Genomic DNA, 20111 nt, shown 5'->3' with positions numbered 1-20111 from the left:
ACCTAACCTAACCTAACCTAACCTAACCTAACCTAACCTAACCTAACCTAACCTAACCTAACCTAACCTAACCTAACCTAACCTAACCTAACCTAACCTAACCTAACCTAACCTAACCTAACCTAACCTAACCTAACCTAACCTAACCTAACCTAACCTAACCTAACCTAACCTAACCTAACCTAACCTAACCTAACCTAACCTAACCTAACCTAACCTAACCTAACCTAACCTAACCTAACCTAACCTAACCTAACCTAACCTAACCTAACCTAACCTAACCTAACCTAACCTAACCTAACCTAACCTAACCTAACCTAACCTAACCTAACCTAACCTAACCTAACCTAACCTAACCTAACCTAACCTAACCTAACCTAACCTAACCTAACCTAACCTAACCTAACCTAACCTAACCTAACCTAACCTAACCTAACCTAACCTAACCTAACCTAACCTAACCTAACCTAACCTAACCTAACCTAACCTAACCTAACCTAACCTAACCTAACCTAACCTAACCTAACCTAACCTAACCTAACCTAACCTAACCTAACCTAACCTAACCTAACCTAACCTAACCTAACCTAACCTAACCTAACCTAACCTAACCTAACCTAACCTAACCTAACCTAACCTAACCTAACCTAACCTAACCTAACCTAACCTAACCTAACCTAACCTAACCTAACCTAACCTAACCTAACCTAACCTAACCTAACCTAACCTAACCTAACCTAACCTAACCTAACCTAACCTAACCTAACCTAACCTAACCTAACCTAACCTAACCTAACCTAACCTAACCTAACCTAACCTAACCTAACCTAACCTAACCTAACCTAACCTAACCTAACCTAACCTAACCTAACCTAACCTAACCTAACCTAACCTAACCTAACCTAACCTAACCTAACCTAACCTAACCTAACCTAACCTAACCTAACCTAACCTAACCTAACCTAACCTAACCTAACCTAACCTAACCTAACCTAACCTAACCTAACCTAACCTAACCTAACCTAACCTAACCTAACCTAACCTAACCTAACCTAACCTAACCTAACCTAACCTAACCTAACCTAACCTAACCTAACCTAACCTAACCTAACCTAACCTAACCTAACCTAACCTAACCTAACCTAACCTAACCTAACCTAACCTAACCTAACCTAACCTAACCTAACCTAACCTAACCTAACCTAACCTAACCTAACCTAACCTAACCTAACCTAACCTAACCTAACCTAACCTAACCTAACCTAACCTAACCTAACCTAACCTAACCTAACCTAACCTAACCTAACCTAACCTAACCTAACCTAACCTAACCTAACCTAACCTAACCTAACCTAACCTAACCTAACCTAACCTAACCTAACCTAACCTAACCTAACCTAACCTAACCTAACCTAACCTAACCACATGCCACAGGGCATTCCGGACCAGCCCCACGATCCTGGCTCTGTTTAACCAGTGCCTTCGGCTTCTATACTTTCCAAAGTGCTGGAAGGAGGCACATATTAGAATCATCCCAAAACCTTCAAAGGAAGACTATGGGGTACCAAAATCCTATCGCCCCATAGGCCTGCTCCCGGTAATGGGAAAAGTCCTTGAAAAAATGATTTTTAAAAGACTGACGTGGGAGCTAGCGCAGGGAACAGGCCTAAATCCCAGACAATACGGCTTCACGGCGCAAAAAAGCACAGAGGACGCGCTGTACGATGTCATAACCTACGCGAAGGAGGGGCTGAATAGTAAAATGTTGACGGCCATAGTCTCCCTGGATATAGAGGGCGCGTTCGACGGAGCTTGGTGGCCAATAATCCTGAGGGAACTAGGTACCCACTGCGGAGACCAGTGGCTGATGGGCATCGTCTCCAGCTACTTGGAAGACAGGAACGTGACCCTCAACTATCTCGGGAAGACGGTCAGGCGGAGAACCGAAAGAGGATGCATCCAAGGCTCGATCGGAGGGCCACTGCTGTGGAACTTGCAGCTGGACCCCCTGCTGCGAGAGGCTGAAGGGGGAAGCGCCCAGCTGCAGGCTTTCGCAGATGATATAGTCATCATGGCGAGGGCAAACACCACTGAGGAACTCAACAGGAAGATCAATGACGCGTTAGAAATGGTTGCAAGATGGGGCATGAAGCATAAGCTCCGGTTCGCCCCACACAAGACACAAGCGATCTTAATAACGCGCAAATTAAAATATGACACGCCAACATTCCAGATGATGTCGACACAAATCGCCCTGGACAATAAACTAAAACTTCTAGGTCTCACAATAGACGAAAACCTGGGGTTCGGACTCCACATAGAGAATGTCTCCACCAAGGCACTGAACCTTTTTAAAGTGGTAAGCAGAATGGCAAAGACTCGATGGGGATTAAACCCGGATATATTGAAAACCATTTATTACACCGTAGTTGAGCCTACAATACTCTACGCTGCTGGGGCCTGGGGAAGTGTAGCAACTAGGGTCCACGCCAGGAAAAAACTAGACAGGATAACCAGAGCTTTCGGTATAAAAATAGCCAAAGCCCACCGCACAGTATCCACTGTCTCAGCGGCAATCCTGTCACAAATAATACCACTGGACCTTAGGCTGCAGGAGCAAAAGGAGCTCTATGAGGTAAAGAGAGGCAAAACCCTCCCGGAGTTGCCGGAAGGGAAACTGCAGCCTAGGGCCCACCCGTCGATACTCCCGCATCCGGCAGATAGGAAACGACTCACCTTTAGCCTCACAAAAACCGAGGAGGACTTGACGGAGGGGCCCTCCCAGGGGGACACCTGGAGGGTCTACACGGATGGCAGCAAAATCCAAGGAAAGGTAGGCGGCGCGATAACATGGTGGTCGGGAGGGGAGGAGCGGGACAGTACGAGCTTCAGGCTAGCGGATCACTGTTCGGTGTACCAAGCCGAAATGATGGCACTCTACCAAGCCACGAGCATGGCGAAGGACAAGGAACACCGGACAGTGATCTACTGTGACTCTAGGTCCTCACTTCAGGCAGTTGCCGACCCAAACTCCCTTAACCCGATAGCAGTAAAAATCAGGGAAAACCTGGAGGAGGCCCTAACATGGGGAAATCCGATAGAGCTATCTTGGATAAAGGCGCACGTGGGCCTGGAAGGAAATGAGAGGGCGGACCAGCTAGCCAAGGCGGCGGCCCTAGACCCGGAAAAGACCCCGCTGTATAACAAATTCCCTCTCTCGTTCGCAAAAAGAATAATAAGAGCCAGGACCCTGAGAAGGTGGCAAAGTAGATATGAGGAGACGGAAAGAGCCTCAGGCACGAAGCTGTTCTTCCGGGATGTGCGGGGCGCTAAAAGGATTATGGAGAGACTGGGTAACAGGAACACCATCGCACAACTACTAACAGGGCACGGGGGCTTCAAACAATACCTCCACAGGTTCAAGCTGAGTAACGACCCCCATTGCTCCTGCGACGGACAAACCGTGGAGACAGTTACACACATCCTCACGGAATGCCCAAGGTATGGCCCCGAGCGGTACGCCTGTGAGTGCGCAATAGATATGAGTGTTACGGAGGGCAACTTCGTGAGGATGCTGGAGGACGACGGAATAAGGAAACACTTCGTGGACTTCGCGGAGGGCGTCATAAGGAGAGCGGCGAGACAGAACGGAGCCACGGCAGTATAGGAGACGTGGCACCCCAAGGCGGACTAGGGGGCCCGCTCAACCCATGGCTGCATCCGTGCCGGTGTCGGGTCAGAGGAAAGCGAAATGTCTCGCTCACCACTGGCCAGACATTGGCACGGAAAGGGCGGCCATGGGGGGAGTGGGCAATCAGGAAGGCTACTTGGGGTACACCACCAAGAAACATGCTCCCAAAATGGCACCACATCTCAACGCTCCGACGGTGGAGCGATAAGGAAATGCTCCCAAAATGGCGCCCCAAAAAAGTGCTCCGACGGCGGAGCAAAACCATAACAAAGGATAATGCTCCCAAAATGGCGCCCCATAAAAGCGCTCCTCTGCGCTCCGCCATGCTCCAGGACGCTCCTCTGCGCTCCGCCGTGCTCCGGGGCGCTCCGCCCTGCTGTTTGGTTGTGCTCCGCTCCGTTCCGTTGTGCTCCGTTTTGCTCCCGAGTGCGCCAAATTGCTCCGGGGAGCTATTTCCTGCTCCTCATTGCTTGTCCCGGGCGGGTGGCGTGTTAAGGCAATTGTATTGAATTGAAAGAGCTAATTGGACATTGATTGTGTTGGATGCGTGTTTTTGTATGGATTGTAATAATATTGGGTACGTGTGATGAAATGGACATTAATTGTAGATTCTGACATTTTGAGCACCGGTGTTTGCAAAGACGCTCCGGGGCGCTCCACGGGGCTCCCCTGCGCTATTAATTAACTAATTGTATTGTATTAATTGTATTAAATTGTAATTGTATTAGATGCGTATTTTTGTATAGATTGTAGTAGTGACATAACGTACGTACGTATAATAAGTTGACATTGACTGTGGATTTTGATATTAATTGCACACGATTTTGACAGTTTGACATTAATTGTAACTTTATTAATAATTACGTGTAATTAATTAATAGTAATTGTAAAATTGTAAATGTAATTGAAAAATGATTTTGACCTTAACTGAATTTAATTAATATTATTTATTATTATTTTTAATTTAATTTATAGTAACATTTTTGTAATTGACAAGTGTAGAAAGTGTAGACTGTAAGTAGGCTAAGTATGTAAAGAAAAGAAAGAAAAGAGGAAAAATATATAAAAAAGAAACAACTATTGAAAAATAAATATCAATAATAATACAGAGGAGGGAGGTGGGCAAAAAAAAAAAAAAAAAAAAAAAAAAAAAAAAAAAAAAAAAAAAAAAAAAAAAAAAAAACATAACCTAACCTAACCTAACCTAACCTAACCTAACCTAACCTAACCTAACCTAACCTAACCTAACCTAACCTAACCTAACCTAACCTAACCTAACCTAACCTAACCTAACCTAACCTAACCTAACCTAACCTAACCTAACCTAACCTAACCTAACCTAACCTAACCTAACCTAACCTGACCTAATAGGTTTTCCATTTTTCTTTTTCCATCCCATGACTAATGTTGAAGGTCCTATCAAAATCGGACAAGCCGTTTCGATTTTGGACCCAAAACTGTCAAAATTTCACAAAATGTCAATTTTGACAGATTTGACAGATAGTATAAATCTACACTTAACAATGTCACTTGGTGCTAAATTATATCCCAAAATGAGAATTTTCACTGAAAATGGCAAAAACTGTCAAACTGTCAAATTTGACAGATATGTGAAACAACACTAAGTACATTAAACTATGTCACTTAGTACCAAACTTTAACAAAACATGTTAATTTTCACTAAAAATGACCAAAACTGTCAAACTGTCAATTTTGACATTTTTGACAGATGTGTCAAACTACATTTTCCATCCCATGACTACTGTTGAAGTTCTTATCAAAATCGGACCAGCCGTTTCGATTTTGGACCCAAAACTGTCAAAATTTCACAAAATGTCAATTTTTACAGATTTGACAGATAGTATAAATCTACACTTAACAATGTCACTTGGTGCTAAATTATATCCCAAAATGAGAATTTTCACTGAAAATGGCAAAAACTGTCAAACTGTCAAATTTGACAGATATGTCAAACAACACTAAGTACATTAAACTATGTCACTTAGTACCAAACTTTAACAAAACATGTTAATTTTCACTAAAAATGACAAAAACTGTCAAACTGTCAATTTTGACATTTTTGACAGATGTGTCAAACTACATTTTCCATCCCATGACTACTGTTGAAGTTCCTATCAAAATCGGACCAGCCGTTTCGATTTTGGACCCAACTGTCAAAATTTCACAAAATGTCAATTTTGACAGATTTGACAGATAGTATAAATCTACACTTAACAATGTCACTTGGTGCTAAATTATATCCCAAAATGAGAATTTTCACTGAAAATGGCAAAAACCGTCAAACTGTCAAATTTGACAGATATGTCAAACAACACTATGTACATTAAACTATGTCACTTAGTACCAAACAATAACAAAACATGTTAATTTTCAGTAAAAATGACAAAAACTGTCAAACTGTCAATTTTGACAGTTTTGACAGATGCGTCAATCTACATTTTCCATCCCATGACCAATGTTGAAAGTCCTATCAAAATCGGACCAGCCGTTTCGATTTTGGACCCAAAACTGTCAAAATTTCACAAAATGTCAATTTTTACAGATTTGACAGATAGTATAAATCTACACTTAACAATGTCACTTGGTGCTAAATTATATCCCAAAATGAGAATTTTCACTGAAAATGGCAAAAACTGTCAAACTGTCAAATTTGACAGATATGTCAAACAACACTAAGTACATTAAACTATGTCACTTAGTACCAAACTTTAACAAAACATGTTAATTTTCACTAAAAATGACAAAAACTGTCAAACTGTCAATTTTGACATTTTTGACAGATGTGTCAAACTACATTTTCCATCCCATGACTACTGTTGAAGTTCCTATCAAAATCGGACCAGCCGTTTCGATTTTGGACCCAACTGTCAAAATTTCACAAAATGTCAATTTTGACAGATTTGACAGATAGTATAAATCTACACTTAACAATGTCACTTGGTGCTAAATTATATCCCAAAATGAGAATTTTCACTGAAAATGGCAAAAACCGTCAAACTGTCAAATTTGACAGATATGTCAAACAACACTATGTACATTAAACTATGTCACTTAGTACCAAACAATAACAAAACATGTTAATTTTCAGTAAAAATGACAAAAACTGTCAAACTGTCAATTTTGACAGTTTTGACAGATGCGTCAATCTACATTTTCCATCCCATGACCAATGTTGAAAGTCCTATCAAAATCGGACCAGCCGTTTAGAAGATACAGAATTTTTCCTCAAACTGAATTTCGGTCAAGTTCGAGTCGGAATTAACTTTTTCCATACAAATTCGGTCGAGGCGCCTGATGAAGGTAATAGCAATGTTTCTCTATATTTTTACCACTAAAAAATTAATATCTCAAAAACGGTAAGAGATAAAAAAAAATGGACTTGAAATTCGAGCTATCGGCACCACGTAGTAGGTGCACGAGGTACGGCATGCCTACCTTATATATTTTTTTCAAAATTTTTGGACGCTAAAAAAAAATTAAAAAAAATGCAAAAATAATCTAACCCGGGTCTAAAATCTTTATTTATTATCCGATTTTAATGTAAAAAACGTCATTCGATGCGCAATTATTGAAATTTTGGGGTAGGGTAGAAACCAAACACCTAATTATTATAAGTTTTTAATAAAAAATTAAAAACCGTAAATTTTCAAAAAAATGTATGGGAGGTACCAGACGCAGGGCGATTCAATACCAAAAGCGAAAGACCATAGATAGATCAGGTAAAAAAAAGCCCCTATGCCAAATTTGAACGAAATCGACCGAGAATAGACCCTATAACCTAACCTAACCTAACCTAACCTAACCTAACCTAACCTAACCTAACCTAACCTAACCTAACCTAACCTAACCTAACCTAACCTAACCTAACCTAACCTAACCTAACCTAACCTAACCTAACCTAACCTAACCTAACCTAACCTAACCTAACCTAACCTAACCTAACCTAACCTAACCTAACCTAACCTAACCTAACCTAACCTAACCTAACCTAACCTAACCTAACCTAACCTAACCTAACCTAACCTAACCTAACCTAACCTAACCTAACCTAACCTAACCTAACCTAACCTAACCTAACCTAACCTAACCTAACCTAACCTAACCTAACCTAACCTAACCTAACCTAACCTAACCTAACCTAACCTAACCTAACCTAACCTAACCTAACCTAACCTAACCTAACCTAACCTAACCTAACCTAACCTAACCTAACCTAACCTAACCTAACCTAACCTAACCTAACCTAACCTAACCTAACCTAACCTAACCTAACCTAACCTAACCTAACCTAACCTAACCTAACCTAACCTAACCTAACCTAACCTAACCTAACCTAACCTAACCTAACCTAACCTAACCTAACCTAACCTAACCTAACCTAACCTAACCTAACCTAACCTAACCTAACCTAACCTAACCTAACCTAACCTAACCTAACCTAACCTAACCTAACCTAACCTAACCTAACCTAACCTAACCTAACCTAACCTAACCTAACCTAACCTAACCTAACCTAACCTAACCTAACCTAACCTAACCTAACCTAACCTAACCTAACCTAACCTAACCTAACCTAACCTAACCTAACCTAACCTAACCTAACCTAACCTAACCTAACCTAACCTAACCTAACCTAACCTAACCTAACCTAACCTAACCTAACCTAACCTAACCTAACCTAACCTAACCTAACCTAACCTAACCTAACCTAACCTAACCTAACCTAACCTAACCTAACCTAACCTAACCTAACCTAACCTAACCTAACCTAACCTAACCTAACCTAACCTAACCTAACCTAACCTAACCTAACCTAACCTAACCTAACCTAACCTAACCTAACCTAACCTAACCTAACCTAACCTAACCTAACCTAACCTAACCTAACCTAACCTAACCTAACCTAACCTAACCTAACCTAACCTAACCTAACCTAACCTAACCTAACCTAACCTAACCTAACCTAACCTAACCTAACCTAACCTAACCTAACCTAACCTAACCTAACCTAACCTAACCTAACCTAACCTAACCTAACCTAACCTAACCTAACCTAACCTAACCTAACCTAACCTAACCTAACCTAACCTAACCTAACCTAACCTAACCTAACCTAACCTAACCTAACCTAACCTAACCTAACCTAACCTAACCTAACCTAACCTAACCTAACCTAACCTAACCTAACCTAACCACATGCCACAGGGCATTCCGGACCAGCCCCACGATCCTGGCTCTGTTTAACCAGTGCCTTCGGCTTCTATACTTTCCAAAGTGCTGGAAGGAGGCACATATTAGAATCATCCCAAAACCTTCAAAGGAAGACTATGGGGTACCAAAATCCTATCGCCCCATAGGCCTGCTCCCGGTAATGGGAAAAGTCCTTGAAAAAATGATTTTTAAAAGACTGACGTGGGAGCTAGCGCAGGGAACAGGCCTAAATCCCAGACAATACGGCTTCACGGCGCAAAAAAGCACAGAGGACGCGCTGTACGATGTCATAACCTACGCGAAGGAGGGGCTGAATAGTAAAATGTTGACGGCCATAGTCTCCCTGGATATAGAGGGCGCGTTCGACGGAGCTTGGTGGCCAATAATCCTGAGGGAACTAGGTACCCACTGCGGAGACCAGTGGCTGATGGGCATCGTCTCCAGCTACTTGGAAGACAGGAACGTGACCCTCAACTATCTCGGGAAGACGGTCAGGCGGAGAACCGAAAGAGGATGCATCCAAGGCTCGATCGGAGGGCCACTGCTGTGGAACTTGCAGCTGGACCCCCTGCTGCGAGAGGCTGAAGGGGGAAGCGCCCAGCTGCAGGCTTTCGCAGATGATATAGTCATCATGGCGAGGGCAAACACCACTGAGGAACTCAACAGGAAGATCAATGACGCGTTAGAAATGGTTGCAAGATGGGGCATGAAGCATAAGCTCCGGTTCGCCCCACACAAGACACAAGCGATCTTAATAACGCGCAAATTAAAATATGACACGCCAACATTCCAGATGATGTCGACACAAATCGCCCTGGACAATAAACTAAAACTTCTAGGTCTCACAATAGACGAAAACCTGGGGTTCGGACTCCACATAGAGAATGTCTCCACCAAGGCACTGAACCTTTTTAAAGTGGTAAGCAGAATGGCAAAGACTCGATGGGGATTAAACCCGGATATATTGAAAACCATTTATTACACCGTAGTTGAGCCTACAATACTCTACGCTGCTGGGGCCTGGGGAAGTGTAGCAACTAGGGTCCACGCCAGGAAAAAACTAGACAGGATAACCAGAGCTTTCGGTATAAAAATAGCCAAAGCCCACCGCACAGTATCCACTGTCTCAGCGGCAATCCTGTCACAAATAATACCACTGGACCTTAGGCTGCAGGAGCAAAAGGAGCTCTATGAGGTAAAGAGAGGCAAAACCCTCCCGGAGTTGCCGGAAGGGAAACTGCAGCCTAGGGCCCACCCGTCGATACTCCCGCATCCGGCAGATAGGAAACGACTCACCTTTAGCCTCACAAAAACCGAGGAGGACTTGACGGAGGGGCCCTCCCAGGGGGACACCTGGAGGGTCTACACGGATGGCAGCAAAATCCAAGGAAAGGTAGGCGGCGCGATAACATGGTGGTCGGGAGGGGAGGAGCGGGACAGTACGAGCTTCAGGCTAGCGGATCACTGTTCGGTGTACCAAGCCGAAATGATGGCACTCTACCAAGCCACGAGCATGGCGAAGGACAAGGAACACCGGACAGTGATCTACTGTGACTCTAGGTCCTCACTTCAGGCAGTTGCCGACCCAAACTCCCTTAACCCGATAGCAGTAAAAATCAGGGAAAACCTGGAGGAGGCCCTAACATGGGGAAATCCGATAGAGCTATCTTGGATAAAGGCGCACGTGGGCCTGGAAGGAAATGAGAGGGCGGACCAGCTAGCCAAGGCGGCGGCCCTAGACCCGGAAAAGACCCCGCTGTATAACAAATTCCCTCTCTCGTTCGCAAAAAGAATAATAAGAGCCAGGACCCTGAGAAGGTGGCAAAGTAGATATGAGGAGACGGAAAGAGCCTCAGGCACGAAGCTGTTCTTCCGGGATGTGCGGGGCGCTAAAAGGATTATGGAGAGACTGGGTAACAGGAACACCATCGCACAACTACTAACAGGGCACGGGGGCTTCAAACAATACCTCCACAGGTTCAAGCTGAGTAACGACCCCCATTGCTCCTGCGACGGACAAACCGTGGAGACAGTTACACACATCCTCACGGAATGCCCAAGGTATGGCCCCGAGCGGTACGCCTGTGAGTGCGCAATAGATATGAGTGTTACGGAGGGCAACTTCGTGAGGATGCTGGAGGACGACGGAATAAGGAAACACTTCGTGGACTTCGCGGAGGGCGTCATAAGGAGAGCGGCGAGACAGAACGGAGCCACGGCAGTATAGGAGACGTGGCACCCCAAGGCGGACTAGGGGGCCCGCTCAACCCATGGCTGCATCCGTGCCGGTGTCGGGTCAGAGGAAAGCGAAATGTCTCGCTCACCACTGGCCAGACATTGGCACGGAAAGGGCGGCCATGGGGGGAGTGGGCAATCAGGAAGGCTACTTGGGGTACACCACCAAGAAACATGCTCCCAAAATGGCACCACATCTCAACGCTCCGACGGTGGAGCGATAAGGAAATGCTCCCAAAATGGCGCCCCAAAAAAGTGCTCCGACGGCGGAGCAAAACCATAACAAAGGATAATGCTCCCAAAATGGCGCCCCATAAAAGCGCTCCTCTGCGCTCCGCCATGCTCCAGGACGCTCCTCTGCGCTCCGCCGTGCTCCGGGGCGCTCCGCCCTGCTGTTTGGTTGTGCTCCGCTCCGTTCCGTTGTGCTCCGTTTTGCTCCCGAGTGCGCCAAATTGCTCCGGGGAGCTATTTCCTGCTCCTCATTGCTTGTCCCGGGCGGGTGGCGTGTTAAGGCAATTGTATTGAATTGAAAGAGCTAATTGGACATTGATTGTGTTGGATGCGTGTTTTTGTATGGATTGTAATAATATTGGGTACGTGTGATGAAATGGACATTAATTGTAGATTCTGACATTTTGAGCACCGGTGTTTGCAAAGACGCTCCGGGGCGCTCCACGGGGCTCCCCTGCGCTATTAATTAACTAATTGTATTGTATTAATTGTATTAAATTGTAATTGTATTAGATGCGTATTTTTGTATAGATTGTAGTAGTGACATAACGTACGTACGTATAATAAGTTGACATTGACTGTGGATTTTGATATTAATTGCACACGATTTTGACAGTTTGACATTAATTGTAACTTTATTAATAATTACGTGTAATTAATTAATAGTAATTGTAAAATTGTAAATGTAATTGAAAAATGATTTTGACCTTAACTGAATTTAATTAATATTATTTATTATTATTTTTAATTTAATTTATAGTAACATTTTTGTAATTGACAAGTGTAGAAAGTGTAGACTGTAAGTAGGCTAAGTATGTAAAGAAAAGAAAGAAAAGAGGAAAAATATATAAAAAAGAAACAACTATTGAAAAATAAATATCAATAATAATACAGAGGAGGGAGGTGGGCAAAAAAAAAAAAAAAAAAAAAAAAAAAAAAAAAAAAAAAAAAAAAAAAAAAAAAAAAAAAAAACCTAACCTAACCTAACCTAACCTAACCTAACCTAACCTAACCTAACCTAACCTAACCTAACCTAACCTAACCTAACCTAACCTAACCTAACCTAACCTAACCTAACCTAACCTAACCTAACCTAACCTAACCTAACCTAACCTAACCTAACCTAACCTAACCTAACCTAACCTAACCTAACCTAACCTGACCTAATAGGTTTTCCATTTTTCTTTTTCCATCCCATGACTAATGTTGAAGGTCCTATCAAAATCGGACAAGCCGTTTCGATTTTGGACCCAAAACTGTCAAAATTTCACAAAATGTCAATTTTGACAGATTTGACAGATAGTATAAATCTACACTTAACAATGTCACTTGGTGCTAAATTATATCCCAAAATGAGAATTTTCACTGAAAATGGCAAAAACTGTCAAACTGTCAAATTTGACAGATATGTGAAACAACACTAAGTACATTAAACTATGTCACTTAGTACCAAACTTTAACAAAACATGTTAATTTTCACTAAAAATGACCAAAACTGTCAAACTGTCAATTTTGACATTTTTGACAGATGTGTCAAACTACATTTTCCATCCCATGACTACTGTTGAAGTTCTTATCAAAATCGGACCAGCCGTTTCGATTTTGGACCCAAAACTGTCAAAATTTCACAAAATGTCAATTTTTACAGATTTGACAGATAGTATAAATCTACACTTAACAATGTCACTTGGTGCTAAATTATATCCCAAAATGAGAATTTTCACTGAAAATGGCAAAAACTGTCAAACTGTCAAATTTGACAGATATGTCAAACAACACTAAGTACATTAAACTATGTCACTTAGTACCAAACTTTAACAAAACATGTTAATTTTCACTAAAAATGACAAAAACTGTCAAACTGTCAATTTTGACATTTTTGACAGATGTGTCAAACTACATTTTCCATCCCATGACTACTGTTGAAGTTCCTATCAAAATCGGACCAGCCGTTTCGATTTTGGACCCAACTGTCAAAATTTCACAAAATGTCAATTTTGACAGATTTGACAGATAGTATAAATCTACACTTAACAATGTCACTTGGTGCTAAATTATATCCCAAAATGAGAATTTTCACTGAAAATGGCAAAAACCGTCAAACTGTCAAATTTGACAGATATGTCAAACAACACTATGTACATTAAACTATGTCACTTAGTACCAAACAATAACAAAACATGTTAATTTTCAGTAAAAATGACAAAAACTGTCAAACTGTCAATTTTGACAGTTTTGACAGATGCGTCAATCTACATTTTCCATCCCATGACCAATGTTGAAAGTCCTATCAAAATCGGACCAGCCGTTTCGATTTTGGACCCAAAACTGTCAAAATTTCACAAAATGTCAATTTTTACAGATTTGACAGATAGTATAAATCTACACTTAACAATGTCACTTGGTGCTAAATTATATCCCAAAATGAGAATTTTCACTGAAAATGGCAAAAACTGTCAAACTGTCAAATTTGACAGATATGTCAAACAACACTAAGTACATTAAACTATGTCACTTAGTACCAAACTTTAACAAAACATGTTAATTTTCACTAAAAATGACAAAAACTGTCAAACTGTCAATTTTGACATTTTTGACAGATGTGTCAAACTACATTTTCCATCCCATGACTACTGTTGAAGTTCCTATCAAAATCGGACCAGCCGTTTCGATTTTGGACCCAACTGTCAAAATTTCACAAAATGTCAATTTTGACAGATTTGACAGATAGTATAAATCTACACTTAACAATGTCACTTGGTGCTAAATTATATCCCAAAATGAGAATTTTCACTGAAAATGGCAAAAACCGTCAAACTGTCAAATTTGACAGATATGTCAAACAACACTATGTACATTAAACTATGTCACTTAGTACCAAACAATAACAAAACATGTTAATTTTCAGTAAAAATGACAAAAACTGTCAAACTGTCAATTTTGACAGTTTTGACAGATGCGTCAATCTACATTTTCCATCCCATGACCAATGTTGAAAGTCCTATCAAAATCGGACCAGCCGTTTAGAAGATACAGAATTTTTCCTCAAACTGAATTTCGGTCAAGTTCGAGTCGGAATTAACTTTTTCCATACAAATTCGGTCGAGGCGCCTGATGAAGGTAATAGCAATGTTTCTCTATATTTTTACCACTAAAAAATTAATATCTCAAAAACGGTAAGAGATAAAAAAAAATGGACTTGAAATTCGAGCTATCGGCACCACGTAGTAGGTGCACGAGGTACGGCATGCCTACCTTATATATTTTTTTCAAAATTTTTGGACGCTAAAAAAAAATTAAAAAAAATGCAAAAATAATCTAACCCGGGTCTAAAATCTTTATTTATTATCCGATTTTAATGTAAAAAACGTCATTCGATGCGCAATTATTGAAATTTTGGGGTAGGGTAGAAACCAAACACCTAATTATTATAAGTTTTTAATAAAAAATTAAAAACCGTAAATTTTCAAAAAAATGTATGGGAGGTACCAGACGCAGGGCGATTCAATACCAAAAGCGAAAGACCATAGATAGATCAGGTAAAAAAAAGCCCCTATGCCAAATTTGAACGAAATCGACCGAGAATAGACCCTATAACCTAACCTAACCTAACCTAACCTAACCTAACCTAACCTAACCTAACCTAACCTAACCTAACCTAACCTAACCTAACCTAACCTAACCTAACCTAACCTAACCTAACCTAACCTAACCTAACCTAACCTAACCTAACCTAACCTAACCTAACCTAACCTAACCTAACCTAACCTAACCTAACCTAACCTAACCTAACCTAACCTAACCTAACCTAACCTAACCTAACCTAACCTAACCTAACCTAACCTAACCTAACCTAACCTAACCTAACCTAACCTAACCTAACCTAACCTAACCTAACCTAACCTAACCTAACCTAACCTAACCTAACCTAACCTAACCTAACCTAACCTAACCTAACCTAACCTAACCTAACCTAACCTAACCTAACCTAACCTAACCTAACCTAACCTAACCTAACCTAACCTAACCTAACCTAACCTAACCTAACCTAACCTAACCTAACCTAACCTAACCTAACCTAACCTAACCTAACCTAACCTAACCTAACCTAACCTAACCTAACCTAACCTAACCTAACCTAACCTAACCTAACCTAACCTAACCTAACCTAACCTAACCTAACCTAACCTAACCTAACCTAACCTAACCTAACCTAACCTAACCTAACCTAACCTAACCTAACCTAACCTAACCTAACCTAACCTAACCTAACCTAACCTAACCTAACCTAACCTAACCTAACCTAACCTAACCTAACCTAACCTAACCTAACCTAACCTAACCTAACCTAACCTAACCTAACCTAACCTAACCTAACCTAACCTAACCTAACCTAACCTAACCTAACCTAACCTAACCTAACCTAACCTAACCTAACCTAACCTAACCTAACCTAACCTAACCTAACCTAACCTAACCTAACCTAACCTAACCTAACCTAACCTAACCTAACCTAACCTAACCTAACCTAACCTAACCTAACCTAACCTAACCTAACCTAACCTAACCTAACCTAACCTAACCTAACCTAACCTAACCTAACCTAACCTAACCTAACCTAACCTAACCTAACCTAACCTAACCTAACCTAACCTAACCTAACCTAACCTAACCTAACCTAACCTAACCTAACCTAACCTAACCTAACCTAACCTAACCTAACCTAACCTAACCTAACCTAACCTAACCTAACCTAACCTAACCTAACCTAACCTAACCTAACCTAACCTAACCTAACCTAACCTAACCTAACCTAACCTAACCTAACCTAACCTAACCTAACCTAACCTAACCTAACCTAACCTAACCTAACCTAACCTAACCTAACCTAACCTAACCTAACCTAACCTAACCTAACCTAACCTAACCTAACCTAACCTAACCTAACCTAACCTAACCTAACCTAACCTAACCTAACCTAACCTAACCTAACCTAACCTAACCTAACCTAACCTAACCTAACCTAACCTAACCTAACCTAACCTAACCTAACCTAACCTAACCTAACCTAACCTAACCTAACCTAACCTAACCTAACCTAACCTAACCTAACCTAACCTAACCTAACCTAACCTAACCTAACCTAACCTAACCTAACCTAACCTAACCTAACCTAACCTAACCTAACCTAACCTAACCTAACCTAACCTAACCTAACCTAACCTAACCTAACCTAACCTAACCTAACCTAACCTAACCTAACCTAACCTAACCTAACCTAACCTAACCTAACCTAACCTAACCTAACCTAACCTAACCTAACCTAACCTAACCTAACCTAACCTAACCTAACCTAACCTAACCTAACCTAACCTAACCTAACCTAACCTAACCTAACCTAACCTAACCTAACCTAACCTAACCTAACCTAACCTAACCTAACCTAACCTAACCTAACCTAACCTAACCTAACCTAACCTAACCTAACCTAACCTAACCTAACCTAACCTAACCTAACCTAACCTAACCTAACCTAACCTAACCTAACCTAACCTAACCTAACCTAACCTAACCTAACCTAACCTAACCTAACCTAACCTAACCTAACCTAACCTAACCTAACCTAACCTAACCTAACCTAACCTAACCTAACCTAACCTAACCTAACCTAACCTAACCTAACCTAACCTAACCTAACCTAACCTAACCTAACCTAACCTAACCTAACCTAACCTAACCTAACCTAACCTAACCTAACCTAACCTAACCTAACCTAACCTAACCTAACCTAACCTAACCTAACCTAACCTAACCTAACCTAACCTAACCTAACCTAACCTAACCTAACCTAACCTAACCTAACCTAACCTAACCTAACCTAACCTAACCTAACCTAACCTAACCTAACCTAACCTAACCTAACCTAACCTAACCTAACCTAACCTAACCTAACCTAACCTAACCTAACCTAACCTAACCTAACCTAACCTAACCACATGCCACAGGGCATTCCGGACCAGCCCCACGATCCTGGCTCTGTTTAACCAGTGCCTTCGGCTTCTATACTTTCCAAAGTGCTGGAAGGAGGCACATATTAGAATCATCCCAAAACCTTCAAAGGAAGACTATGGGGTACCAAAATCCTATCGCCCCATAGGCCTGCTCCCGGTAATGGGAAAAGTCCTTGAAAAAATGATTTTTAAAAGACTGACGTGGGAGCTAGCGCAGGGAACAGGCCTAAATCCCAGACAATACGGCTTCACGGCGCAAAAAAGCACAGAGGACGCGCTGTACGATGTCATAACCTACGCGAAGGAGGGGCTGAATAGTAAAATGTTGACGGCCATAGTCTCCCTGGATGACGGAGCTTGGTGGCCAATAATCCTGAGGGAACTAGGTACCCACTGCGGAGACCAGTGGCTGATGGGCATCGTCTCCAGCTACTTGGAAGACAGGAACGTGACCCTCAACTATCTCGGGAAGACGGTCAGGCGGAGAACCGAAAGAGGATGCATCCAAGGCTCGATCGGAGGGCCACTGCTGTGGAACTTGCAGCTGGACCCCCTGCTGCGAGAGGCTGAAGGGGGAAGCGCCCAGCTGCAGGCTTTCGCAGATGATATAGTCATCATGGCGAGGGCAAACACCACTGAGGAACTCAACAGGAAGATCAATGACGCGTTAGAAATGGTTGCAAGATGGGGCATGAAGCATAAGCTCCGGTTCGCCCCACACAAGACACAAGCGATCTTAATAACGCGCAAATTAAAATATGACACGCCAACATTCCAGATGATGTCGACACAAATCGCCCTGGACAATAAACTAAAACTTCTAGGTCTCACAATAGACGAAAACCTGGGGTTCGGACTCCACATAGAGAATGTCTCCACCAAGGCACTGAACCTTTTTAAAGTGGTAAGCAGAATGGCAAAGACTCGATGGGGATTAAACCCGGATATATTGAAAACCATTTATTACACCGTAGTTGAGCCTACAATACTCTACGCTGCTGGGGCCTGGGGAAGTGTAGCAACTAGGGTCCACGCCAGGAAAAAACTAGACAGGATAACCAGAGCTTTCGGTATAAAAATAGCCAAAGCCCACCGCACAGTATCCACTGTCTCAGCGGCAATCCTGTCACAAATAATACCACTGGACCTTAGGCTGCAGGAGCAAAAGGAGCTCTATGAGGTAAAGAGAGGCAAAACCCTCCCGGAGTTGCCGGAAGGGAAACTGCAGCCTAGGGCCCACCCGTCGATACTCCCGCATCCGGCAGATAGGAAACGACTCACCTTTAGCCTCACAAAAACCGAGGAGGACTTGACGGAGGGGCCCTCCCAGGGGGACACCTGGAGGGTCTACACGGATGGCAGCAAAATCCAAGGAAAGGTAGGCGGCGCGATAACATGGTGGTCGGGAGGGGAGGAGCGGGACAGTACGAGCTTCAGGCTAGCGGATCACTGTTCGGTGTACCAAGCCGAAATGATGGCACTCTACCAAGCCACGAGCATGGCGAAGGACAAGGAACACCGGACAGTGATCTACTGTGACTCTAGGTCCTCACTTCAGGCAGTTGCCGACCCAAACTCCCTTAACCCGATAGCAGTAAAAATCAGGGAAAACCTGGAGGAGGCCCTAACATGGGGAAATCCGATAGAGCTATCTTGGATAAAGGCGCACGTGGGCCTGGAAGGAAATGAGAGGGCGGACCAGCTAGCCAAGGCGGCGGCCCTAGACCCGGAAAAGACCCCGCTGTATAACAAATTCCCTCTCTCGTTCGCAAAAAGAATAATAAGAGCCAGGACCCTGAGAAGGTGGCAAAGTAGATATGAGGAGACGGAAAGAGCCTCAGGCACGAAGCTGTTCTTCCGGGATGTGCGGGGCGCTAAAAGGATTATGGAGAGACTGGGTAACAGGAACACCATCGCACAACTACTAACAGGGCACGGGGGCTTCAAACAATACCTCCACAGGTTCAAGCTGAGTAACGACCCCCATTGCTCCTGCGACGGACAAACCGTGGAGACAGTTACACACATCCTCACGGAATGCCCAAGGTATGGCCCCGAGCGGTACGCCTGTGAGTGCGCAATAGATATGAGTGTTACGGAGGGCAACTTCGTGAGGATGCTGGAGGACGACGGAATAAGGAAACACTTCGTGGACTTCGCGGAGGGCGTCATAAGGAGAGCGGCGAGACAGAACGGAGCCACGGCAGTATAGGAGACGTGGCACCCCAAGGCGGACTAGGGGGCCCGCTCAACCCATGGCTGCATCCGTGCCGGTGTCGGGTCAGAGGAAAGCGAAATGTCTCGCTCACCACTGGCCAGACATTGGCACGGAAAGGGCGGCCATGGGGGGAGTGGGCAATCAGGAAGGCTACTTGGGGTACACCACCAAGAAACATGCTCCCAAAATGGCACCACATCTCAACGCTCCGACGGTGGAGCGATAAGGAAATGCTCCCAAAATGGCGCCCCAAAAAAGTGCTCCGACGGCGGAGCAAAACCATAACAAAGGATAATGCTCCCAAAATGGCGCCCCATAAAAGCGCTCCTCTGCGCTCCGCCATGCTCCAGGACGCTCCTCTGCGCTCCGCCGTGCTCCGGGGCGCTCCGCCCTGCTGTTTGGTTGTGCTCCGCTCCGTTCCGTTGTGCTCCGTTTTGCTCCCGAGTGCGCCAAATTGCTCCGGGGAGCTATTTCCTGCTCCTCATTGCTTGTC

At 43.0% G+C, this 20111-nt stretch overlaps 3 protein-coding genes across 3 annotated transcripts; all 3 read left to right on the top strand.

Moving 5' to 3' along the window:
• Positions 1-1621: 1621 nt before the first annotated feature.
• Positions 1622-3667, top strand: LOC134752528 (uncharacterized). The gene has a single exon (XM_063688222.1). It carries the CDS (start codon positions 1622-1624, stop codon positions 3665-3667), a length of 2046 nt encoding a protein of 681 aa, XP_063544292.1.
• Positions 3668-9104: 5437 nt separating this feature from the next.
• Positions 9105-11150, top strand: LOC134752527 (uncharacterized). Its single transcript, XM_063688221.1, has one exon. The coding sequence runs from the start codon at positions 9105-9107 to the stop codon at positions 11148-11150; it is 2046 nt and encodes a 681-aa protein (XP_063544291.1).
• Positions 11151-17581: 6431 nt separating this feature from the next.
• Positions 17582-19612, top strand: LOC134752526 (uncharacterized). The gene has a single exon (XM_063688220.1). The coding sequence runs from the start codon at positions 17582-17584 to the stop codon at positions 19610-19612; it is 2031 nt and encodes a 676-aa protein (XP_063544290.1).
• The last annotated feature ends 499 nt before the right edge of the window (positions 19613-20111 follow it).

The sequence above is a fragment of the Cydia strobilella genome, chromosome 24 (assembly GCF_947568885.1).
Source record: "Cydia strobilella chromosome 24, ilCydStro3.1, whole genome shotgun sequence".
In the NCBI taxonomy this organism is placed as follows: Eukaryota; Metazoa; Arthropoda; class Insecta; order Lepidoptera; family Tortricidae; genus Cydia; species Cydia strobilella.
Note: the sequence above shows the minus strand (reverse complement) of the source record. Positions and strands in the feature narration are given on the sequence as shown.